The following is a 24496-nucleotide window of genomic DNA, read 5'->3' on the forward strand; positions in this document are numbered from 1 at the left end:
AGCTAGTCTGTGGTGGTCCCCGGGAGTGATCTTCATTTGAGCCCATTGAGGGTGCCCACTTTCTCAGCCTGTGATGCTCCAGGGAAAAAAGAGGCTAGAGAGAAGTTTGGAAGTGGACTGGGGACAAGAGCTAGTCTTAGTGCATGGAAAAGACAAAACAATTCTATATTTCAAGGAAGACCCAGTGGGGTACATGTTAAAGGGGGTTGGAGAGAGTGGACCTGAGGAGTACTGGAGGGGCTGGGCACTTGGAGTGCATGGGGTCCAAGGCAGGACCTCCTTTCCTTAGGCTGAGGGAGGAGGTGTATGGGGATGTGGACCCTGTAGAAGGGTGGGGTGGGCAGTCAAAGTGTCCCTGGCTCTGTGCTCTTAATTCTCTCCTTCAGTCAGGTAGGTAGGATGGAATGACTGCTGAGGTGACTGGGAGAGGTTGGTGAGCAAGGTCCTGCCCGTGGGTTATGTGATAGGAAGTGGGGGCCCCAGTGAGCATGGGATTGGGAAAAGCTAGACATGATTTTCCAGGAGCTATTACCGGCTCAGGTGTGGGAGGTGTGCAGAGGTCACTGGGTTCTGCTCTTGGATTGGGCAGTTGTAGTGTGGGTGACACAGGCCTTTTTGAACTGTACCAGAGTGCCAGGATTAGCAAAGACAGAGGCTGCAATTGCACATGTGAATTAATTCAAAGGCTGGGATGGAGGGGAAGAGCAGATGTCTTCCCATCTCCTCTTTCCTCTTGAGAGGGAAGAGGTAGTGTACAGCCTAATGGTCAGAGAGTGCCTGAAGGGCAGAGAGGAGCAAAAGCCTGTGACTCTGGGCAGAGCCTCCTTCAGCTTCAGGGGAGCACAGACCCTCAGCCAACGCAGACATCCCTGAGCTGAGCTGAGACTGGTCCTGAGGGACCCTCCTAGCCTCCCTCCCCTTCCCTCAGCTGTCCCAGCCCGGAGGCTCAGCAGAGGGAGGAATGGAGTGGGGGAGGGGAGTCAGCAGCCAATCACATCCAGGACAGCCCAAGGCATCTGTACCTGGTGTAACCAATCCCCTCTGAATAAACAACTCACTCTGCTTAGGCTCCCTCCTCCTCTCCCTGCTCTGCCCAGCAACAGCAGAAAGGAGGTTTTAGGAGGAGAGGGAGGCCCTGCAACTCCCAGCCCCTGGCAGCAAAGAGCTGGGCCCCAGGCTCACTCTATACAGGGAGGTTAAAACAATACTTGAAGTTCCTGCAGCCCAGGCAAAATATCCCTAGGGACCCTTAAGGCTGTGCAAGCCCAACTCTCTCACAGACAGGAACTCACATATTGCAGAGATCCTGATCCTTGGAGTGCTGGGCTACAAGCCAGTTTCATTCCCTCCACAGCTCTGGGGCAGGCCCCGGGATGAAGGTCTGAATGGCAGAGACGCGGTTCTGGTGAAGGAGATGGACAGTGAGCAAACAGTCACACACATGCCTGTTTAGAAACAGTGAGAAGTCCTGGAGTCCTGGGAAACAAAGCACAGTGTTATGAAGGAAAATAAGAGGGGACCTGATTTAGATTGGCTTTCACAGTCCTTCTTGGTTTTACTTTTTTTTTTTTTTGTCCAGATTTACGATGGCTATTTCATTCACTACTTTGCCCCCAGAGGCCTTCCACCTATGGAGAAGAATGTGGTTTTTGTTATTGATGTAAGCGGCTCCATGTTTGGTACCAAGATGGAACAGGTAACAAGGATCCTGGAAGCCTTTCTTAGTCCTAGTATCAGAAGACCCAGAAAGCAGAGAGTGTGGTAACAATGGGACCCTGGGAGGAGAGATTCCACCATCCCATGACCCTTGAGTCTTACAGGCTTGGGCCTACCCTACGGTCCTGGTATCTTACCTAACAGGAGCCTGTGGACCTGGAGCCACAGAGTCCTAAGAACATTGACACATTGGTCAATGTGAAACCATTAAGACCCTCAACCACAAAAGCCCAGGGTCATATAGGACCCTCAAGCTAGAGCACCCTAGGATCCCAGAATCCAGAAGCAAGAAAACCTTAGGTCACAGAGACTCTGAGTCTTCCTGAGGCCACAAGGTTTTGGGTCTTTGCTATTTTTTTTTTTTTTTTTTACTTTAAAGGCCTAATAGTATAGAGTACTGGCATTATAAAGTTAGAAACTATAGAGTCAGGAGCAATATCAATTTTAATCTTGTTGCACTTCTACCACTGTGCCCATGGGTCAGAGTTCTGAGGCCGTAGACCAAGCATGCTTTGACTTTAGCCCTTGAATCCATAAAGTTCTGCAAGCAGCATTTCATACCATAATACCCTGGAGCTTTTTGTTCTGGTGTCTTGCAATTATATAACTTTTGCTCCTTAATCTTTCAATCACATAGCCCTTGGGACCTAAGGCTGAGTTTGTTTTACCAGAGTCGAGCAACCTGGGGAAAAATGGGTAGTACCCCAAGCCAGCTCCCCAGCCCCAGTGTAGCAGGAGGGATCTCCCCAAATCCAGCCCTTTCTTGCCTTTTTGTCTCAATCAAGAGGGGTAAAATCTCAGAAACACTTGTAAAGTTTCTATATCAGGGACATCAATTCACTAAAAGACTGAGACCTCCTCATAAGAGTATAGAATGCTTCCTCTCACTCCACACATTATCACCACATCAACTGGGCTCCTCGACAATAATGGAAAGTTACAGCTGATAGAACTACAAGCCCAAACCCTATTTAAGAAAATGTTACTAGGGAAAACCAAAGACAACAGAAGCAACAAAAATACGGACACTAGAAGTAATTTTGGCCAGGCACGGTGGCTCCCGCTTGTAATCCTAGCACTTTGGGAAGCTGAGGTAGGCAGATCACTTGAGCCCAGGAGTTTGAGACCAGCCTGGGCAACATGGCAAAACCCTGTCTCTACTAAAAATACAAAAATTAACAAGGTGTGGTGGTGCACACCTGTAGTCCCAGCTACTCAGGAGGCTGCCTTTGGAAAATGACTTGAGCCCAGCGAGTGGAGCTTGCAGTGAGCCAAGATTGCACCACTGCTCTCAGGCTGGGGCAACAGAGCAAGACCCTGTCAAAAAAAAAAAAAAAAGTAGTAATTTTAGCCTCTGACACCTGAAACTGCTCCAAACAGGAAACATTACCTAACTCATAGCCAGATAAACTTAAAACCCCACACTAAATGCCGTTTAGTTTATTTCCTTTTACCTGATATATCATGTCTGGCTTTCAACCTAAAACAAGAAGGCATGCTAAAAGGAAAAAAAACACTTTCTGAAGAGAGTAAACAAACATCACAGCCAGACTTCAGTATGTTAGAGATGTTGAAATTATCAAACAATTTTATTTTTTATTGAAATATTTTTTTCCAACTTTTATTTGTGGTTCAGTGGATACACGTGCAGTTGTTACATGGGTAAATTCTGTATTGCAGGTGTTTGGTGTACAGATTATTTTGTCACCCAAGTAATAAGCACAGTATGTAATATATCATTTTTCAATCTTCACCCTTCTCTGACCTTCCACCCTCAAGCAGGCCCCAGTGTCTGTTGTCCCCTTCTTTGTGTACATGTGTGTTCAATGTTTAGCTCCCACTGATAAGTGAGAACATGTAACATTGGTTTTCTGCTCCTGCATTAACTCACTTAGGATGATTGCCTCCAGTTCCCATCCCTGTTCCCACAAAGGACAGGATTTCATTCTTTTTTATGGCTGCATAGTATTTTATGGTGTATATGTACCACATTTTCTTTATCACGTCCACCATTGATGGGCATTTAGGTTGATTCCATGTCTCTGCTATTGTGAATTGTGCTGCAGTGAACATACATGTGCATGTGTCTTTATGGTAGAACGACTTATATTCCTTTGGGTATATACCCAGTAATGGGATTGCTGGGTCAAATGGTATTTCTGTTTTTAGACCTTTGAGGAATCGCCACACTATCTTCCACAATGGTTGAACTAATTTACCCTCCCACCGACAGTATATAAGCATTCCCTTTTCTCCACAACCTTGCCAGCATCTGTTGTTGTTGTTTTTTAACTATTTAATAGCCATTCTGACTGGTGTGAGATGATATCTCATTGTGGTTTTGATTTCCATTTCTCTAATGATCAGTGATGTTAAGCACTTTTTTCGTATGATTGTTGTCCACATGTATATCTTCTTTTCAGAAGTATCTGTTCATATCCTTTGCCAATTTTTTAATGGGTCAAACCAAGAATTTTTAAACCCATGATTAATATGCTGTGGAAACTAATGATAGAGTGCACCACAAATAAGGACAACACATGGTAATGTAAGCAGAGACATGAAAACCCTAGGAAAATAAAAAGGAAATACTGGATATCAGAAATACTGTAACAGGAATGAAGAATCCCTTTGATTCACTCATCAGTAGACTGGACATGGTTGGGTAAAGAATCAATGAGCTTGAAGATACATTCATAGAAATTCCTGAAGCTAAAAAACAAAAATAAAAAAGAATTTTAAGAAACACCCTAGAATATTCAAGAATTGTGGAACAATTTTAAAAGTGTTACATATGCATCATGGAAATAATAGAAGGAGAAGAAAGAGAGAAAGGAACAGAAGAAATACTTGAAGTAATAATAGATACAAATTTTCCAAAATGAATTATGCACACCAACCTCAGGTCCAAGAAGCTTAGGAGAACACAAAGCAGGATAAATACTAAACAATCTACACCTAGGCATATCATATTCAGACAGCAGAAAAATCTTTTAAAAAGCCAGAGGAAAAAGTACCTTACCTATAGAAGAGCAAAGATGGGAACTATATCAGACTTCTTCAGAAACCATGGGAGCAAGAAGAAAGTAGAGTGAAATACTACAAGTGTTGAAGGGAAAAACCCACCAGCCTAGAATTCTGTATACATCAAAATGATTCTTCCAAAGTAAAGAAAAATAAAGACTTTCTCAAACAAACAAAAATTTTGGGAATTGTCACCAACAAACTTGCTTTGCAAGAAATGTTAAAAGAAGTTCTACATAGAGGAAGAAAATGATATATCTCAGATACTTGGATCTACATAAAGAAAGGAAAAGTGTTAGAGAAGGAATAAAGGAAGGTAAAATAAAATACTTTAGTTTTCTTATTAGCTGACCTAACAGATAATATTTTTCAAAATAATAATAAACAATAATGTACTTAGTGAATGTAGCTTATGAATAAGTGAAATTGTTAATGAGAGTAATATTGTATAGGATGGGAGGGAATAATTGGGAATACTCTGTTACAAGGTACTTGCACTATGCATAAAGCTGTATAGTGTTATTTGAAAGTGGATTTGGATTGGTTGTAAATGTATACTGTAAACTCTAGGGGAACTGCTAAAATGTTTGAAGTCTAATGCATTTGCTAAGAGAGAAGATAAAACAGGATCATGTAAAATGCCCAATTAAAACTAGAGAAGCCAGAAAATAAGTGGAAGACATAAGAATAAAGAATTTTAAGAGAAGAGAAAACATTTACAACTATGGCAAATATTAAACCAACTATGTCAGTAACGACTGTAATCATAAATGGTTTAAATATACCAATTAAAAGACAGAGACTCTCAGTGTGGATAATAAAATAAGACCCAATTGTAGGTTGTTTATAAGAAAACTACTTTAAATGTAAAGACACAGATAAATCAAAAGCAAAGGGATAGAGAAAGATATACCATGCTAACACAAATTAAAGAAAGCTGGTTGGGGTAGTTGTATTAGTTTTGGACAAAATAGACTTCAAAGCAAGGAAATTTTCAGCAATAAACAGTTGCATTATATGATATAACAATAAAAGAAATATAATGGTAAAGGGGAAATTCTCCAAGAAGACAAACAATCCTTAATGTGCATGCAACAAACAACAACATACCAAAATATATGAAGTAAAAACTGATGAAACTGGAAGGTAAAAATATATGAATCCACTATTATAATTAGAGACTTCATCATCCCTTTATCAGTGATTGACAGATTCAGCAGGCAGAAAATCAGTAAGGACATAGTTGAACTGAACAGCACCATCAATTAACTGGATTGAATTGACATTTCTAGAATACTTTATTCAACAACAGCAGATTACACATTCATCTCAAGCTCACATGGAGCATTTACCGAGATAGACCATATCCTTGGCCTTAAAACATACCTTAACAAATTTAAAATAATATAAATCATACCAAGTATGCTTTCAAATCAAATGAAATTAAACTAGAAGTCAATTACAGAAAGATAGCTGGGAAATCTCAAAGTAATTGGAGATCAAACAGCACACTTCTACAAACAATCTATTCCTGGTCAACAAGAGATTCTGAATACCAGGACCTCATAGGCTCTCACTTTTCTACCGCTCTTCTCAGGAAAAGCCATCCTATTAAGTCTCTTCCCTCTCAATGGAAACAAGAGTATGGTGCTTAGCTCCCTGTCCCAGAATGTATGACTTATCCCCAGAGCTCTCCCTATGGCAGAAAAGACTCTAATCCACTTAGAAGCATTAAAGACATTTCCTGTCAGTTTAAGGTGTAGAGAAAGGTGGGTCTCAAGTGTCCTTCCTGTGGTGTCTGAAATCCATACCTATATAAAGGATTGAAAGCATAATATCATAATATTGTGCTTAGGGTCACTGGACTTAAAACCTCCCAAATGTGGATTTGAATCCCTTGTCCATCAATGACTAGCTGTGTGACCTTAAGCAAGTCACCACCTCTCTGAGTCTCAGTGTCATCACCTGTAAAATGAGGATAATATTAGTACCTTCTTCATTGTGTTGCTGTGATAATTAAATGAGCTGATGCATCTAAAGGATTTAGCACAGTGCCTGGAACATAGCAAGTGTCCTGTAAATGATACCTAATAGTAGATGCTATATACTGTATTCCCTGAACCTCCTATGGGCCTAGCCCTATGTTAGTGTTGCCATAGAGAAGGGAGACAAGAAAAAGAAGCATTATAAACCCTTCTCTCAAAGAGTTCAATATTTGGATAGAAAGTAAAAATATTTCATGTAAAACAGTCAGTGAACAGACTGGGACAGGGAATATCTAAGTGAGAAGGGCATGGGTCAGGGTTGGCAATTTAAGGAAGAACTTTCCAGAGAAGGAGCAATTGAAAGAACAGTAAAGATGTGAATAAATAAAGGGAAGTTGGAGAGGAGTATGCTATCTAAAGAGCGCAAAAGAGCAAGGTTTATGGAGTTAAACTGGAATCTGAGTTTTCTAGGGGCTGGTGAGACTAACCTGGAAGAAATGGAGGGTGAGGCAGAAGAGCAGATTACAGCAGAACTAAAGCATGGAAAGTCATTGAAAGGCAGCTATAAAGACCTGGGATCATAAAGGACCTAAACATTAGAATCCTGGAATCATTGAATCCTGGGTCATGGAGCCCAGGAACCATATAGCAAATGAATTCTAGAGCTCTAAAAACATGGAGCTTGAACCTTTTAGACCATCAGCGTCCAATATGACTTTTGTGATGACAGAAATGACCTAAAATTCTGTGCTATCTCATATAGTAGCCACCGGCAACACGTGGCTATTGAACACTTGAAATGTGGCTACTGCAAGTAAAGAATTAAATGTTTAAATTTTTCTTTAATTTTACCTAGTTTATACTCAAATATAAGTAGCTACATGTGACTATTATTAGCTACCATATTAAACAGTGCAGTTCAATGCCTTGGAACCCATATTTTCACCTGAGAATCCTAGATTCACAGAGTCCTGCAGTCAGAGGGTCTTAAAGCCATATAACACTTAGATTTTAATGCCTTGTGTAGAAAAAGCCTTTCAATCTCATAGACCTCAAGTCTTGTCCCATTCCCTTCATTTCATCCATATCCCACAGACTAAAAAGGCCATGAATGTGATCCTCAGTGACCTTCGAGCCAATGACTACTTCAACATCATATCCTTTTCTGACACAATTAATGTCTGGAAAGCTGGAGGCTCTATCCAGGCCACCATCCAGAATGTCCACAGTGCCAAGGACTACCTGCATCGCATGGAAGCTGATGGTTGTAAGTGTTAGATCTACCCACTCAAATGGGCAGGCTGTGGTGATATGGGAAATTCCTGAAATCCTCTCTTCATTTCCCCATCCTCCTCAACTCTCACAGTGCCTGAAATATCAAGACTACATTTCACACAAATGTGGTCCTTGGTCTTCTGTGTTCTCCCATCACCCTTTCCTTGTAGAAAGAGCACAGCTGATTCTCCATGTGTCTTAGGACACATTTCTTTTTGGCCTCAGTTTCCTCCTCTTTAAAGCAAACACTTGAAAGAATTTGCTAAACTTTCTTTAAAACAATAATCTAGCTATTTATTTCCAAGCATTTGAGGAAGCTGTTGCCCTGATTCTAGCTTTTGAGCAATCATCTCTGACAACTACTGAATTCTCCTCTATCCACTGCCTCCTGGCAACTCTGTCCTTTCTTCCCCTGTAGCAAGAAGAAGGCGGGGGGGTGCTATCCTTGGGAACCTGCCAGTCTCACTGGGGAATGAGACATCTCCCCCCTCGACCCTGCACCACCAAGGAAACAGACAAAGAACAGTGTGAGACAGAGAGTGATAAAAGCCAAGGACATGTGGGCCTCAATGTCAGATCTCAGCAAGTCTGGGTGGGAGTGGAGAAGTTGGGAAGGAGGAACAGTGGATACTGCCTGAGCAAAGATAAGGAGCTGCGAGCCTGGGAGGTTGGTGAGGTGCCCAGTTTGTCTGCAATGGGGGTAGAAGTGACCAGAGAAGATGGTCTCACAATCTATTCCCCAATTAGGGACCGACATCAACTCAGCTCTGCTGGCAGCTGCTTCAGTGCTGAACCATAGCAACCAGGAGCCTGGGAGGGGCCCCAATGTGGGAAGGATCCCTCTTATCATCTTCCTGACAGATGGGGAGCCCACGGCTGGCGTGACGACCCCCAGTGTGATCCTCTCCAATGTCCGTCAGGCAGTAGGCCACAGGGTATCCCTTTTCACCTTGGCCTTTGGGGATGATGCTGACTTTACACTGCTGCGCCGCCTGTCCCTGGAAAACCGGGGAATAGCCCGACGCATATATGAGGACACTGATGCGGCCCTACAGTTGAAGGGCCTCTATGAGGAGATCTCCATGCCTCTGCTGGCAGATGTGCGTCTGAACTACCTGGGTGGCTTGATTGGGGCCTCCCCTTGGGCCGTTTTCCCCAATTACTTTGGTGGCTCAGAGCTGGTGGTGGCAGGACAGGTACAGCCAGGCAAACAGGAACTGGGCATCCACCTGGCAGCCCGTGGCCCCAAGGATCAGCTTCTTGTGGCCCGCCACAGTGAAGGGACCACCAACAACAGCCAGAAGACCTTTGGTTGCCCAGGGGAGCCAGCCCCCAATGTGGCCCACTTCATCCGCCGCCTCTGGGCCTACGTCACCATTGGAGAGCTGCTGGATGCACGCTTCCAAGCTCGTGACACCACCATTCGCCACCTGCTGGCTGCCAAAGTCCTTAACCTGTCCCTTGAATACAACTTTGTCACACCTCTGACTTCGCTGGTCATGGTGCAACCCAAGGAGGCCAGTGAGGAGACCAGGAGACAGACCTCCACCTCTGCTGGGCCAGACACCATAATGCCCTCATCCAGCAGCAGGCATGGCCTAGGGATAAGCACAGCTCAGCCAGCCTTGGTGCCCAAGGTCATTTCCCCCAAATCAAGGCCTGTGAAACCAAAGTTCTACTTATCCTCAACTACTACTGCCTCTACCAAGAAGATGCTAAGTTCCAAAGAGTTGGAGCCATTGGGAGAGAGCCCTCATACCCTATCAACGCCTACATACCCAAAGGCCAAAACTCCAGCACAACAGGATTCTGGCACCTTGGCCCAGGCAACTCTCAGGACAAAACCTACCGTTCTTGTGCCCTCAAATTCTGGTACTCTGTTGCCTCTGAAGCTCAGCACTCTATCACGCCAGAATCTTGATATATTACCCATGAACTCCAAGACACAAGTCTCACCTCTGAAACCTGGCATCCCAGCCTCGCCCAAAGCTGACACTGTGAAACATGTTACTCCACTACATTCCAGACCTGGTGCTCCATCACACCCCCATCTTGGGGCACTCACATCACAGTCACCTAAAGGCCTGCCACAGTCAAGACCTGGAGTCTCTACACTTCAGGTTCCCAAGTACCCACCACACAGCAGACTTAGGGTTCCTGCTCCCAAGACCCGAAACAACATGCCACACCCCAGGCCCGGAATCCTGTTGTCCAAGACCCCTAAAGTCTCATTATCTCTTAAACCAAGTGCCCCACCACACCAAATTTCCACAAGCATATCAATTTCCAAGCCTGAGACCCCAAATCCCTATATCCCCCAAACCCCACTACCTCCTAGACCTGACAGACCAAGGCCCCCACTTCCCGAGAGCCTAAGCACATTTCCAAATACAATCTCAAGTTCCACAGGTCCCAGCAGTACCACAACCACCTCTGTCCTTGGAGAACCCCTCCCCATGCCTTTTACTCCCACTCTGCCCCCTGGAAGGTTCTGGCATCAGCATGATCTGCTCCCGGGTCCCCAGAGGACCAGACAAGTTCTGGGACCATCTAGGCCAGGAGTTCCAACAATGAGCCTACTCAACAGCTCCAGGCCTACACCAGAAGGCAGCCCTCCAAACCTGCCAATCTTGCTGCCTTCTAGCATCCTCCCTGAGGCCATAAGTCCGCTCCTTCTCCCCGAGGAGCTACAGCTGCTGTCTGAATCAATGGTGGAATCCAAGTTCGTGGAGTCCTTGAACCCACCAGTTTTCTATACCCTCCTCACTCCTGATGAAGATGGTGAGTGCCATGGGTGAGAGGTCGAGCCATGAGGGTGAGAAATGAATGGACAGTACTAGGAGCTGGGAATCTACAAGGCTTATGTAGACTCCAGTGATGGGACAACTGCTTCCTTGCTTGATTGCTTGCTTGCTTTGGGACTTTGGACCAGTTACTTAACTTATCTGGGCCTCAGTATACATGCACAGAATTAGAGGCCTTGGGAGAGGAGGAGTGTTGAGGCTGGGAAGGCTGAACAGAAACAAATTGGCCAAGGGTTAGCTTTGACATTTGCTTTGTTTGACAAGAGAATTGTTGATGCTTCCCAAGCAGGGGAGGAATGCATCATTGGACAAGGTGGGTCTTATTGGCTTTTCTGTGCTCTGTGAATAGTCCTGACTAATGACAGGGGTAGAAGAATTGGGGAAGATAATTAAAATTATCTTTAATTTCCAAAAAAACTATGAAATAATAAGTTAACATTTGTCAGCTCTTCCTATGCACAAGTATTGCTCTGCATATTGTACTTGTCCCTCATTTAATCCTCACAAGAAACTGTTGACATCTTCATTTTACACATAGGGAGAATGAAGCGCAGAGAGGTAAAATAAATTTCTCAATGTCACACAGCTAGTCAGAGAGTTGAACTCATACAATCTGGTCACAGAATGAATGTGATTCACCACTCCAGTATCCTGCCTTCCTAAGAGAAGGAGTGACATTTCCTAGGTGACCTTATAGGGCAGGATTAGAACACATTGAGGGTGCCTAAATCACAGGGATGCAAATTTGGGTATGACATCCTCTACATGCCTCTCTCCTCAGACACCCCTCCAATATCCTATCCACCCTCAGTTATTGACAATGCTACCTCTAATATATTTACCAAATCCATCCACTTCCCACCACCCCAAATGTCACTGTGCTACAGCAAACCACCATTGTGTCTCACCTAGAAAACTGTTCCAGCCTCCTCACTGGTTTCCCTGCTTCCTCTCCTGTCCTGCTACAGGCCAATCTCTCCCAGCAGCCAAAGGGATCCTTTAAAGACACAAATCATGTCATGCCCTTTCCCTACTTAAAATCCCTCAAGGGTTTCCCATCATACTTAGAATGAAGTTAAAAGTCCTCTTCATGGCCAACAGGCTCTGTGTGATCTGCTCCCTACCCCCATTCCTCTATGACCTCACCGTCTCCCACCCATTCTCTGAACTCCAGCCCCACTGGTCTCTACTTTGCTCCTCCAATGAACACCCTACCCCATCTTCACCCAGGGACTTTTTTCAAGCTACTCTCTCTGCTTCATAATCACCTGACCAGCTTTGTCCTACCCCTTCCTGCTGCCCTCATCCCTTCCATTACCCTTCAAACTCCAGCTCATGCCTTAGATATCAGCTCAGATCTCCTTACCCACCCTCCCCCAAGCAGGCTACTTCAGGTCTCTGTTTAACTCCTTCGGTCACCCCATTATTTTTTTCTAATAACATTTATCACCATTTGTGATAAATTATGATTTCATTCATGTCTGCCACCCCCTACTAAATTATGAGCTTCACCAGGTCAGAAACTATGTCTCTAGTTTTCACCACCATATACCTGATACCTAAGCAATGCCTGAATGAATGAATGGACAAATGAATGTACAAATGCTATAAGGAAGAACTTTGAACATATCTGAGCTTGAAAGATTAAGAGGCTGTGGAGAACATAAGGTCCCAGTCCTGGAGATGGGCAGGTCAGCCTGCAGAGCCAGTGAGGGCTCTCCTTGTCAGAGGATTGTGAGCTTTTGCCCTGGGAATTTGAAGAGTTTTCTTATTTCTTTTGTGCTTGGCAGGAAGTCCAAACTGGGATGGCAATTCTGAGGAGATCCTGGGAGGAGCTGGAGGCAGCATGGAATCTCAAGGAAGTTCTGTGGGGTTAGCAAAAGGTGAGCAAGGAGCTCCCCTGACAAAGATCCCCTGGGCCTTCATTTCCATTCCATTAGAATTCTTATTGACATTGTGGGAGCCCAGAGGGAGGTAATGTATTAGTTTTCTATTGTTGTGTAACATTTAGTGGCTTAAAACAACACCAATTAATAATCTCACAGTTCTGTAAGTCAGTAGTCTAGAAATAGCTTAGTTAGATTCTCTGTTCAGGGTCTCACAAGACTGAAATCAAGGTGTCTGTCACACTGAGCTCTCAACCTCTTCCACACTCATTCACTTTGTTAGCAGAATTTAGTTATTTGTGTTCCTGGGACTGAGGTCCCTGTTTACTTGCTGGCTGTTGGCTGGAGGATCACTGTCAGCTGCTAGAGGTTACCTGGGGCCACTCTCAGTACCTAAAAATCTCCTGCATTCCTTGCCATGTAGTCCCCCTCCATCTTCAAAGGCAGCCATGGAGCATTCCCCTAATGCCAAACCCTTCTCACATTTTAAATTTCTCTGACACCTCTGTCTCTGACCTCTAGATGCAAATGTTAAGGGCTTACATGATTAGGTCAGGCCCACCTGGATAATATACTCTTCATAAGGTCAATAGGGTCACATGAAATAACCTATTTCTGGGAGGATATTTCATGATATTCACAGCTCTAGGGATTTTACAGAGTGTGTACACCAAGGGATCCTGGGGGCCATCTTAGAATTCTATCTACCACAGGCAGAGAGCAAGAGAAAATAGCATTTGGGCTGGCCTTGAAGGATAACTAGAAATTCATCCTTGGTAGTTAAGGGAAAGGAAAACATTCCAGGTGGCAGGAAAAACAGGAGTAAAGGGTCCCTAGGAAGAGAAGGTAGGACATTGATAACAATAGTTTGGTTGGGCTAGAGCCTAAAGACTGGAGAGCTAGGCAGGGACTAGATTTCAGAAAAGCCTTAAATGCTGAACACAGGAATTTGGCCTTTATCTGGGAGGAGGTCCCAGAATTCCTAGGGATGTGATAGATTAGTCCCTTCCCAACACAGTCTCTCTCTCCTTTGCAGGCACATTGCCTAGCATCTTCACCTTCTCCTCCTCAGGTAAGCCAGTCACCCCCATGGCTTCCCTCTTTGAGTACAGGGCAGCTTGTGCACTGGGACTGGGGCTGGGGAAATAGACATAACCTCTTCCCTTTCCCTACTCTCTCTTCCTCTCTCCCTTCCATTTATTCCTTTAACTTTAGACTTGTATCTTCTGCCTTGCAGTGGACGGGGACCCCCACTTTGTGATCCAAATCCCACACTCAGAAGAGAAGATCTGCTTCACACTGAATGGGCACCCTGGGGACTTGCTGCAGCTCATAGAGGACCCAAAGGCAGGTACGAGCCCTAAGAACTCCATCCCCATACACCACAGCTGGATATATCCATGTCAATACCCCTAGACATTTGTGGGCTAATACCCCAGACACATAGCAATGCACCTCACTAACACATGGTAACACACACGAACACACCAAGACACACATGAAAACACACGTGAATACACTCAAACACCAAGATACTCACAGATAAACACACAAAAGGGCATAGAGTAAACTCACACAAATATGATGGAACTTCAAAAAGTTTGTGGTACAATGGAATTAAATGATAAAAAATTAAAAACATAAACATTATTTCTCAAGATAAGCTCCATCGAATACAAGATAAGCAAGGATAGCAGTCATTTAGTCCATCCATAAAGAACTGAGGGTCCTGGGAATTTAACCATGTTAATGTAGTATTTTATACATTATTTAAAAATGAAGAAAACTAGGTGCCCTTTAAAGATTGTTTAAGATCAGGAAGCAAAAATAAGTCAGAAGGAGCCAAATCAGGACTGTAAGGTTGATGCCTAATGATTTCCCATCAAAACTCTTGAAAAATTGCCCTTGTTTGATGAGAGAAATGAGCAGAAGCATTGTCATGGTGGAGAAGAATTCTCTGGTGAGGCTTTCCCAGGCATTTTTCTACTAAAGTTTTGGCTAACTTTCTCAAAACATTCTCATAATAAGAAGATATTATCATGCTTTGGCCTTCCAGAATGTCAACTAGCAAAATGTCTTCAGCATCTCCAAAAACCAGTTGCCATGACCTTTGCTCTTGACAAGTCTGCTTTTGCTTTGACTGAACCACTTCTACCTCTTGGTAGCCATTGCTTTGATTGTGCTTTTGTCTTCAGGATCATACCAATCATACCAATAAAGCCACGTTTCATCTTCTGTTATACTTCTTTGAGGGAATGCTTTAGGATCTTGATCCCACTTGTTTAAAGTTTTCATTGAAAGCTCTGCTCTTGTCTGCAGGTGATCTGGGTGCATCTGTTGATGGTTGTGGCACCTGTCGAGTTGAAAGTTTACTCAACTTTAATTTTTCAGTCAGAATTGTGTACGCTGAACCAACTGAGATGTCTATGGTGTTGGCTGTTGTTTCCACTGTTAATTGCCAGTTCTCTTCAATTAGAGCATGAACAAGATGAATTTTTCCTCGGAAATTGATGTAGATGGTCTGCCGCTGCAGGCTTCTTCATCTTCAACATTGTCTCATCCCTTCTTAAAACGAGTTATCCATTTGTAAAGTGCTGCTTTCTTTAGGACATTGTCCTTATAAACTTTTCATAAAACACCAATAATTTTACCATTCTTGCACCCAAGCTTCACCATAAATTGGTCTTCCTTCAATTTTAGCAGAGTTCATGCTGCTCTGATAGGCGCTCTTTTCAAACTGATGTCTTGTCCTTCTCAATGCTTCAAACTAGATCTGGTTCATCTGTGTTGTAACAAATTAGTTTATTTTGGTGCAAAAAAATTTGAAATCCATGCATAGTTTTTCATAAAATGCATTTTCCATGAACTTTTTGAAGACTCCTCATACACACTGTGGTGTACATATTTTGACACTCCTTCCACCCACAAATATGCAAATATGCACCTAGACACATGGTGACACACAATACATGCCCAGATATACACAATGGCATGCACATCAACACACTTGGGCATACAAGCACTGAATACCCCCGGGTTAATCCCAATTTCCAGGAATTCAACACATAACAGGCAGCAAACACACTCTGTTACTTTAGTTATATGACAAACACTGATGCATAGAAATACCCACCAAGCCAAGCAATGACACAAATCCAGATGCACACACACTGACACTCCAGATACACATCAGTACACACCAACACTTAACCAGGTACACACAACATACACTATTGCACAAAGACATATAATACCAACATATCCAGAGGCACATACATAAATGTACAACCAAATATATGCACTCTAACATACCACCTTCTCCAAACGTGCAGATGTACTGATATGCCCAGAGTTACTCATATGAACATAACCAAACACACACATTACACACTCAGAGGCAAACACACATATATATGCAAACAACCACACTGGGGTAAGCATGTGCACACATACTATATGCCCCCACCCCACACACTGCTCAGGAAGCAGCAGCCAGGTGGACCATGGTAAAAGTAGCTCTATCAGGAGCTGGCCCTCTAGCTACAAATCTGCACTACTTCATCTGCCCATGCTGTGGGTGACCATGTAAACGATCATGCAAAAGCCCCCGCTCCAGGCCCACACTCCCCTCCCTCCAGGGCTGCACGTGAGTGGGAAGCTGCTTGGCGCACCACCAAGGCCGGGCCACAAGGACCAGACTCGCACCTACTTCCAGATCATCACAGTCACTACAGACAAACCCCGGGCCTACACTATCACCATCAGCCGCAGTTCTATATCTTTGCGAGGTGAGGGTACCTTGCGCCTGTCCTGGGACCGACCTGCCCTACTGAAGAGGCCCCAGCTGGAGCTCTATGTGGCTGCTGCAGCCCGCCTTACCCTCCGCCTTGGGCCCTACCTTGAGTTCCTAGTCCTCCGGCACCGCTACAGACATCCCAATACCCTGCAACTACCCCACCTGGGGTTCTATGTGGCCAATGGCTCAGGCCTCAGCCCCTCAGCCCGTGGCCTGATAGGTAAGTGCAGCTGAGGCTGAGAGGGGCCAGGGAGGACCAGCCCCCAAAAAGACTCTGTCAGGGTGAAAGGCACCTATACCCCCAACCAGGAAGAGGAATCAGAGACAGGCTCTTCCCTCGGGGAGCTCCTCATCTTGACAGAGGATAGACCCAGATATGGATACTGAACACAGGAGGGGATCATTGCTGGACAGAAAGCTGCCCAGGGAGCTAGAGAAAACCAGAGTGGGGGAACTTGCCCAGCCTCAGAGCTCAAGAAAGACCTCCTGGAGGAGGTAGACACACCCACACTGAGTCTGAAAGGCTAAACAAGAGTGGAGGAAAGGAACAGAAGTTGGAGGAAATGGAGTTGAGTTGTCAGAGTTGAATGCTAGGATGAGGAATTGGGCTTTATCCTGAAAGCAATGAGGAGCCATGAAGGGTTATAAGCAGAAGAGAGACACAGTCATATCCGGGTGTTACAAAGATCCCTCTGGAGACAGCTATGAAGGGAGGTTGCAGAATGCCAGGCTGTAGGTCAGGAGACACTGGCAGAACCTAAAGCAGAGGCTCACATCAAAGAGTGACAGTGGGTTGAACAGATATTTTTACCTCCTCTAGGTCTCCTCCCTCCTCTTGTCTCCTTTCTAATCTTCCCTGTCTTCTCCTCCAAGCCTGGCTGTCCCCCTTTCTCTGCCATCTCATCCCCTTTGGCTCCCTACTTCCATATTACACTCCAGCCCCATCCGGCTCCTGCACAGTTCCCACAATGCCCAGCCTCTTCCCTCCTCTGGTCCTTTGCTGCCCCTCCTTCTCCCTCCTTTAAATCCCTCTGGATTTCCTGCTGAGCTTCCTTGCAGATCTCTGAGCAGGGACTCAGGCCACCTCCCTGACTAGCACTGCATCTCTCTTCCTCAGGGCAGTTCCAGCATGCAGACATCCGACTGGTGACAGGACCTATGGGGCCATGCTTACGAAGGCACCATGGCCCAGATGTGCCTGTGATTCTAGGCAAGAGGCTGCTGAAGGACTCACCAAGGCTGCTGCCCCGCTGGGCTTCCTGCTGGCTGGTGAAGCGCTCTCATGTAGAGCTGCTTCTGGGCCACCCCTACCTCTCCTATGTCCTGTGATGGCTTCTGAATTCCAGAGCCAGGAGACCTGAATTTGGGAGATCTGGAAACCAGGGCATGGGGTGAGCCAGGGACAGAGACCCAAGGACATGGAAGCACACACAGGGACACACAGACTCACGCATGTTCTAAGGAACACATATACCAGCGTGTAAAAATACATAGGCATGCAGAGACATAGAGTCAGGGACTCCTGAATCTTCATTGTCCTTTCCCTGATTCCTATGGCATATTTGAGGTTCTCAGAGTTTCCCTAACAAACCGTGCTCACTCCTACCACTGGACCATTGCATGTGTTTTTCCTTCTGCATGAGACACTCTTCCTTTGTTCCTGTAGGTGAATGTAATTCATCCTTCAAGTCCTTGTTGTTACCTCTTCTAGGAGGCCTTTCCTGATGCCTGCCCTAGATTGAGTTTGGTCCTGTCCTCTGGGTTCTTATAGCCCACCCCCACCCCTCCACGCTCACAGCACTTATACTGTGTAGTAATCATCTGTTTACTTGTCTGGATCCCTGACTTAGACTGTGAGCTCTTTGAGGGCAAGGACATTTTCTGAATCATCTATGTAACCCCAGTGCCTCTCACATAATAGGTGCTTAGTAAATATTCGTTAAAAAGTGAGCCGAGATTGCGCCACTGCACTCCAGCCTGGGCGACAGAGCGAGACTCCGTCTCAAAAAAAAAAAAAAAAAAAAAAAAAGAATGAATTAATTAACAAAAAAGGATCCCATAACATAGCAATAGACAGACATATATACATACTCACAACCAAAGACACAGGATCACACCCAGAAAAACTGTTACAAGGACACAGATATGGATGGAGAATAGAGGGACAGATAAACTTATGGAAACACAGGAATCACAAAACAAACATGGACATAGGAGTATAGAGACATAAAAAGATGGGGAGAGGGAGCCAGGGTGGCAGCATCAGGGACATAAATTCAGAGAAAAAGGAACAGATGTTCTCTGGCTGCATCTCTGTTTCTTCATGGTTTTCAGTTACTGTCCCTGTTACAAAGAGGCAAAGAGTAAAAAAGGTCACTTAGGCAAAGAGTAAAAAAGGACACAAAATGAGTAATGTAAAGACACTGATATATAACTATATACAAAGAGATAGATAAACACAGAGATTCAGACACAGAAGCAGAGGTATCAAGACACACAGAGACATGGGGACATAGGTAACCAGGGAGACACGGAACAGGACCACCGTCCAAGACACCAAGGTCAGAGGGGTAGAAACTCAGAGATACACTGACATACTGATTTGCAGACATGAGGCAGAGAATAGGAGAAGAACACAGAAACACAGGGCCAGAGACATATAAAGATGTAGAAACAGAGACATTACACAGACCCAGGCTTGGTGACAAAGATAGGGATATAGGCAAAGGGATACACTAAGAGTGAGACAGGAACACAGACTCATATGTACACAGATCCACAGATAAAGACATGGAGACTCAGACACTTGAACAGTTACAAGAAAAGAGATAAGGTTCAGGACAGAGACATAAGGACAGGCATGATGCAGACCCAGGTAAAATGGGGACATTGTGACATAGTGAGACAGACATTGGGAATTCAGAGACAGAGAACCCAGAACAAGTAGCTATAGGGATGTGAGCCCACAAACACAGTCATATGGACACAGGCTAGACACAGACAGAAACACAGGGGCATGTCTAGTAAGATAGAAACAGGAACAAGGAAACCTAAACACATAGATCAGACAGACAGAATATCTGCAAATGGGCATAAACATGTGACAAAGAAGTATATCCAGAGAAGCAAGGATGCAAAGTCACAGAACCAAAATGCACCTGGCAACACCAGAAAAAGTTACACACAAATCGACAACCACAGCCACAACAGAAAGCATGGGAACAGGGAATCAGACCCAGGTACACAGAGATAGTGGCTTAAAGATAAAAAGATGTGGAATCAGACACCAGATGCAAACAGAGAGGCAGGAACACAGAGGAGGTGAGCCAGGCCAAAACAAAACCAGGGGCAGAGTGACACAGAAAGAGAAACAGATACAGAAAGACATGCTGACAAACAGACTCATAGAAATGTCAACAGCCATGGGAACCCAGAGAAAGAGACACAGGAACTGAAAAAGAGAGGGACTGAATCACAGAACAACTTAAAACACAACCACAGTAACATAAAGAAACAATAATACAGAGATATTGACAAAAGCTGGGGAAAATAGATGGAGAAGAGGATACAGAAATACAGAGACACAGACATGGAAAGCAAAGTTCCAGAAATGCACAGACTCGGGGACTCACTAACACAGGGCATATGGAAAGAGGCATATGCAGATTTATGAATACACAGACCCTGGAATACAGAGCCTCAGAGACACCCAGACAAAAGAACACAGAGGGAGACAGTGTAAGATGGCGGAATAGAAGGCTCCACCTATCATTCCCCGCCTTCCCTGCAAGGACACCAATTAAATGACTATCTACCCACACACAAAAAGCAGCTTCATAAGAACAAAAAATCAGGTGAGCACTCACAGTACCTGGTCTTAAACTTCATATCACTGAAAGAGGCACTGAAGAGGTAGGAAAAACAGTCTTGACTCACCAACACCACCTCCCCATCTCCTAGCAGTGGCTGAGGGGTGTGGAGAGAGAATCTGACTACTTGGGAGAGGGAAAGCACAGCAATTGAAGTGAGGCATTGAACTCAGTGCTGCCCTGTCATAGCAGAAAGCAAAATAACGAACTCAGCTGACGCCTGCATGCACAGGGAACACATAAACCAGCCCTAGCCAGAGGGGAATTGCCCATCCCAGCAGTTGAAATTTGAATTCCCACAAGACACACCACCTTGGGCCAAAGTGTTTTGGGGCCCCAAGTAAACAGGAAAGGCAGTCTAGGACACAAGGACTGCAACTCCTAAGCAAGTCCTAGTGCTAAACTGGGCTCTGAGACAGTGGACTGGGGAGGGGAGGGCATTCAACCAACAGAGACATTAGGCAGGGTGGCAAAAGGAGTACTGGTACAACACTTCCCCTAACCCCAGGCTGCACAGCTGACAGCTCCAAAAGGGACTTCTTCCTTCCACTTGAGGAGAGAAGAGGGAAGAGTGGGGAGGACTTTGTCTTGCATCTTGGATACCACCTAAGCTACAATGGGACAGGGTACTGGTCAGAGTTGTGAGGCCCCCTTTCTAGGCCCCAGTTCCCAGACAACATTTCTAGACACACCCTGGGCCAGAAGGGAATCTGCTGCATTGAAGGGAAAGACCCAGTTGTGGCAGGATTCCTTGCCTGCTAACTGAAGAGCCCTTGGTCCCTGTATAACTAACAGTGATATCCAGGTACCATGTCAAGAGCCTTGGGTGAGACTCTGAAACTTGCTGGCTTCAGATGCGACTCAACACATTCCCAGCTGTGATGGCTATGAGGCAAGACTCCTTCCACTAAAGTGGAAGGAAAAGTAAAGGGGACTTTGTCTTGCACCTTAGGGGTACCAGCTCAACCTTGCAGGGTAGAGCACGAAGAGGTCTCTTAGGGTTACCAATTCCAGGTATTGGATCTTGGATGGCAATTCTGGACCTGCCTTAGACCAGAGGGGAGCCCACTGCCCCAAATGGTGAGTCCTAGGCCAGGCAATATCCAACACAAGCTGACTGAAGAACCCTTGATTCTTAAGGGAACATCACTGGTAGCCTGGCAGTACTCCCTGTGAGCCTGTGGTGGCAGTGGGCATGGGGCAAGGCTCCTCTCCCTTTAGAAAAGTGAGGGAAGATTGGGAAGGACTGTGTCTTATGGATTGAGGATCATCTTAGTTACAGTACAATAGAAAGCCAGGTAGATTTCTAAGGTTTTTGACTTCAGTACCTGGTACCTGGGTGACATCTCTGGACCTGCTCAGGGCCTGAGGGACCTCACTGCCCTGAAGGGAAGGACATAAGCCTGACTGACTTTGCCACCAGCTGATTATAGAGCCCCAGGGTCTTGAGCAAACATAGGTGGTAGCCAGAGAGTGGTTATGCCAAGACTTGGGTGAGGCCCAGTGCTGTGCTGGCTTCAAGTCTGACACAGTGCAGTTTTAATAGTGGTGGCCACAGAAGTGCTTGTTTCACTCCACCCAGAATTCCCGGTGGCTCATAACAGAAAGACTTGTTTGTTTCGGAGAAAGACAGAGAAAAGAAAAAAGAGTCTCTGCCTAGAAATCCAAAGTATTCTTCCAGATCTTGTCCAAGACCATCAAGATAATACTTCTACAAGTCTGCAAGAACCACAGAATTACTGGACTTTGGTTGCCCCTAATGCAGATACAGCTTAGATCACAACATCCAAGTCTTTTCTAATATCTGGAAAGCCTTCCCAAGAAGGATGGGTACAAACAGGCCCAGACAGTGAAGACTAAACTAAATACCTAACTCTTCAAAGCCCAAACACAGGTGAACATTCACAAGTCTCAAGACCATCGAGAAAAGCATGACCTCACCAAATGAACTAAATAAGGCACCAGGGACCAATCCTGGAGAAATAGAGATATGTGACCTTTCACATATTAAAGAAATGCGATATCAAAGAGAATTCAAAATATCTGTGTTAAGGAAACTCAAAGAAATTCAAGCTAACACAAAGAAGGAATTCAGAATTCTAAGAGATTGAAATAATTTAAAAGACTGAAACAAATTCTGGGACTGAAAATGCAATTGATATACTGAAGAATGCATCGGAGTCTTTTAATAGCAGAAATGATCAAGCAGAAGACAGAATTAATGAGCTTTAAGACAAGCTATTTGAAAATTCACAGACAGAGACAAAAGAAAAAAGAATAAAAAACAATGAAGCATGCCTGGAGGATCTAGAAAATAGCCTCTATAGGGCAAATCTAAGAGTTATTAGCCTTAAAGAGGAGGTAGAGAAAGAGATAGGGGTAGAAAGTTTATTCAAAGGGATAATAACAGAGAACTTCCCAAACCTAGAAAAAGATATCAACATTCAAGTACAAAAAGGTTATAGAACACCAAGCAGATTTCACCCAAAGAATACTACAGCAAGGTATTTAATAATCAAATTCCCAAAGGTCAAGGTTAAAGAAAGCATCCTAAAAGCAGTGAAACAAATAACAGATGATGAATCTCCAATGTGTCTGACAACAGACTTTTCAGTGGAAACCATAAAGGCCAAGAGAGAGTGGCATGGCATATTTAAAATGCGAAAGGAAAAATACTTTTACCCTAGAAAAGTAAATCTCATGAAAACAACCTTCAAACATGTAGGAGAAATAAAGACTTTCCCAGACAAACAAAAGCCGAAGGATTTCATCAATACCAGACACGTCCTACAAGAAGTGCTAACAGGAGTACTTCAATCAGAAAGACAAGGATGTGACTGAGGGATAAATAATCACCTGAAGGTACACAGAAAAACACAGAATATAACACTGTAACTGTGGTGTGTAAACTACTCTTATCCTAAGTAGAAAGACTAAATGATGAACGCATCAAAAATACTAACTATAACAACTTTCCAAGACATAGTACAATAGGACCTAAATAGTAACAACAAAAAATTAGAAAATAAGGAGATGAAGTTAAGGCATAAAGTCTTTAATAATTTTCTTTATGCCTGTTTGTTTGTGCAAACAGTGTTGTTATCAGCTTAAAATAATGGATTATAAGAAAGTATTTGAAAGCCTCATGGTAACCACAAACTGAAAAACACACAACAGACACACAAAAAATAAAAGTGCAAGAGACTAAATCACATCATTATGGAAAATCATCTTCACTAAAAGGAAGACAGGAAGGAGAAAAAAGAGAAGACTGAGGGGGCAGAGCAAGATGGCCGAATAGGAACAGCTCCAGTCTCCAGCTCCCAGAGGCAGCAACACAGAAGACGGGTGATTTCTGCATTTTCAACTGAGGTACCAGGTTCATCTCACTAGGGAGTGCCGGACAATCGGTGCTGGTCAGCTGCTGCAGCCCGACCAGTGAGAGCTGAAGCAGGGCGAGGCATCGCCTCACCTGGGAAGTGCAAGGGGAAAGGGAATCCCTTTTCCTAGCCAGGGGAACTGAGACACACAACACCTGGAAAATCGGGTAACTCCCACCCCAATACTACGCTTTACCAAGGGTCTTACCAAACAGCACACCAGGAGATTATATCCCACACCTGGCCGGGTGATTCCCATGCTCGCGGAGCCTCCCTCATTGCTAGCACAGCAGTCTGCGATCTAAGGGCAAGGCAGCAGCGAGGCTGGGGGAGGGGCGCCCACCATTGCTGAGGCTTAAGTAGGTAAACAAAGCCACTGGGAAGCTCGAACTGGGTGGAGCCCACAGCAGCTCAAGGAGGCCTGCCTGGCTCTGTAGACTCCACCTCTGGGGGCAGGGCACAGCTAAACAAAAGAAAGGCAGCAGAAACCTCTGCAGATGCAGACGACCCTGTCTGACAGCTTTGAAGAGAGCAGTGGATCTCCCAACACGGAGGTTGAGATCTGAGAACAGACAGACTGTCTGCTTAAGTGGGTCCCTGACCCCTGAGTAGCCTAACTGGGAGACATCCCCCACTAGGGGCAGACTGACACCCCTCACCTCACACGGTGGGGTACACCCCTGAGACGAAGCTTCCAAAGCAAGAATCAGAGAGGTACACTTGCTGTTCAGCAATACTCTATCTTCTGCAGCCTCTGCTGC

At 44.8% G+C, this 24496-nt stretch overlaps 1 protein-coding gene across 1 annotated transcript in view; it reads left to right on the top strand.

Annotated features, from left to right (window-relative positions):
* Window positions 1–17815, top strand: part of ITIH6 (inter-alpha-trypsin inhibitor heavy chain family member 6) — a 40424-nt gene extending 22609 nt beyond the window's left edge. The window contains exons 6-13 of the mRNA XM_037994919.2: window positions 1580–1696; window positions 7821–7992; window positions 8748–10781; window positions 12595–12687; window positions 13727–13762; window positions 13928–14041; window positions 16329–16706; window positions 17604–17815. Coding sequence (XP_037850847.2) covers window positions 1580–1696; window positions 7821–7992; window positions 8748–10781; window positions 12595–12687; window positions 13727–13762; window positions 13928–14041; window positions 16329–16706; window positions 17604–17815 — 3156 coding nt within the window. The remainder of the gene's footprint in view (window positions 1–1579; window positions 1697–7820; window positions 7993–8747; window positions 10782–12594; window positions 12688–13726; window positions 13763–13927; window positions 14042–16328; window positions 16707–17603) is intronic.
* The last annotated feature ends 6681 nt before the right edge of the window (window positions 17816–24496 follow it).

Source organism: Chlorocebus sabaeus, chromosome X (assembly GCF_047675955.1).
Source record: "Chlorocebus sabaeus isolate Y175 chromosome X, mChlSab1.0.hap1, whole genome shotgun sequence".
NCBI classification, from domain to species: domain Eukaryota; kingdom Metazoa; phylum Chordata; class Mammalia; order Primates; family Cercopithecidae; genus Chlorocebus; species Chlorocebus sabaeus.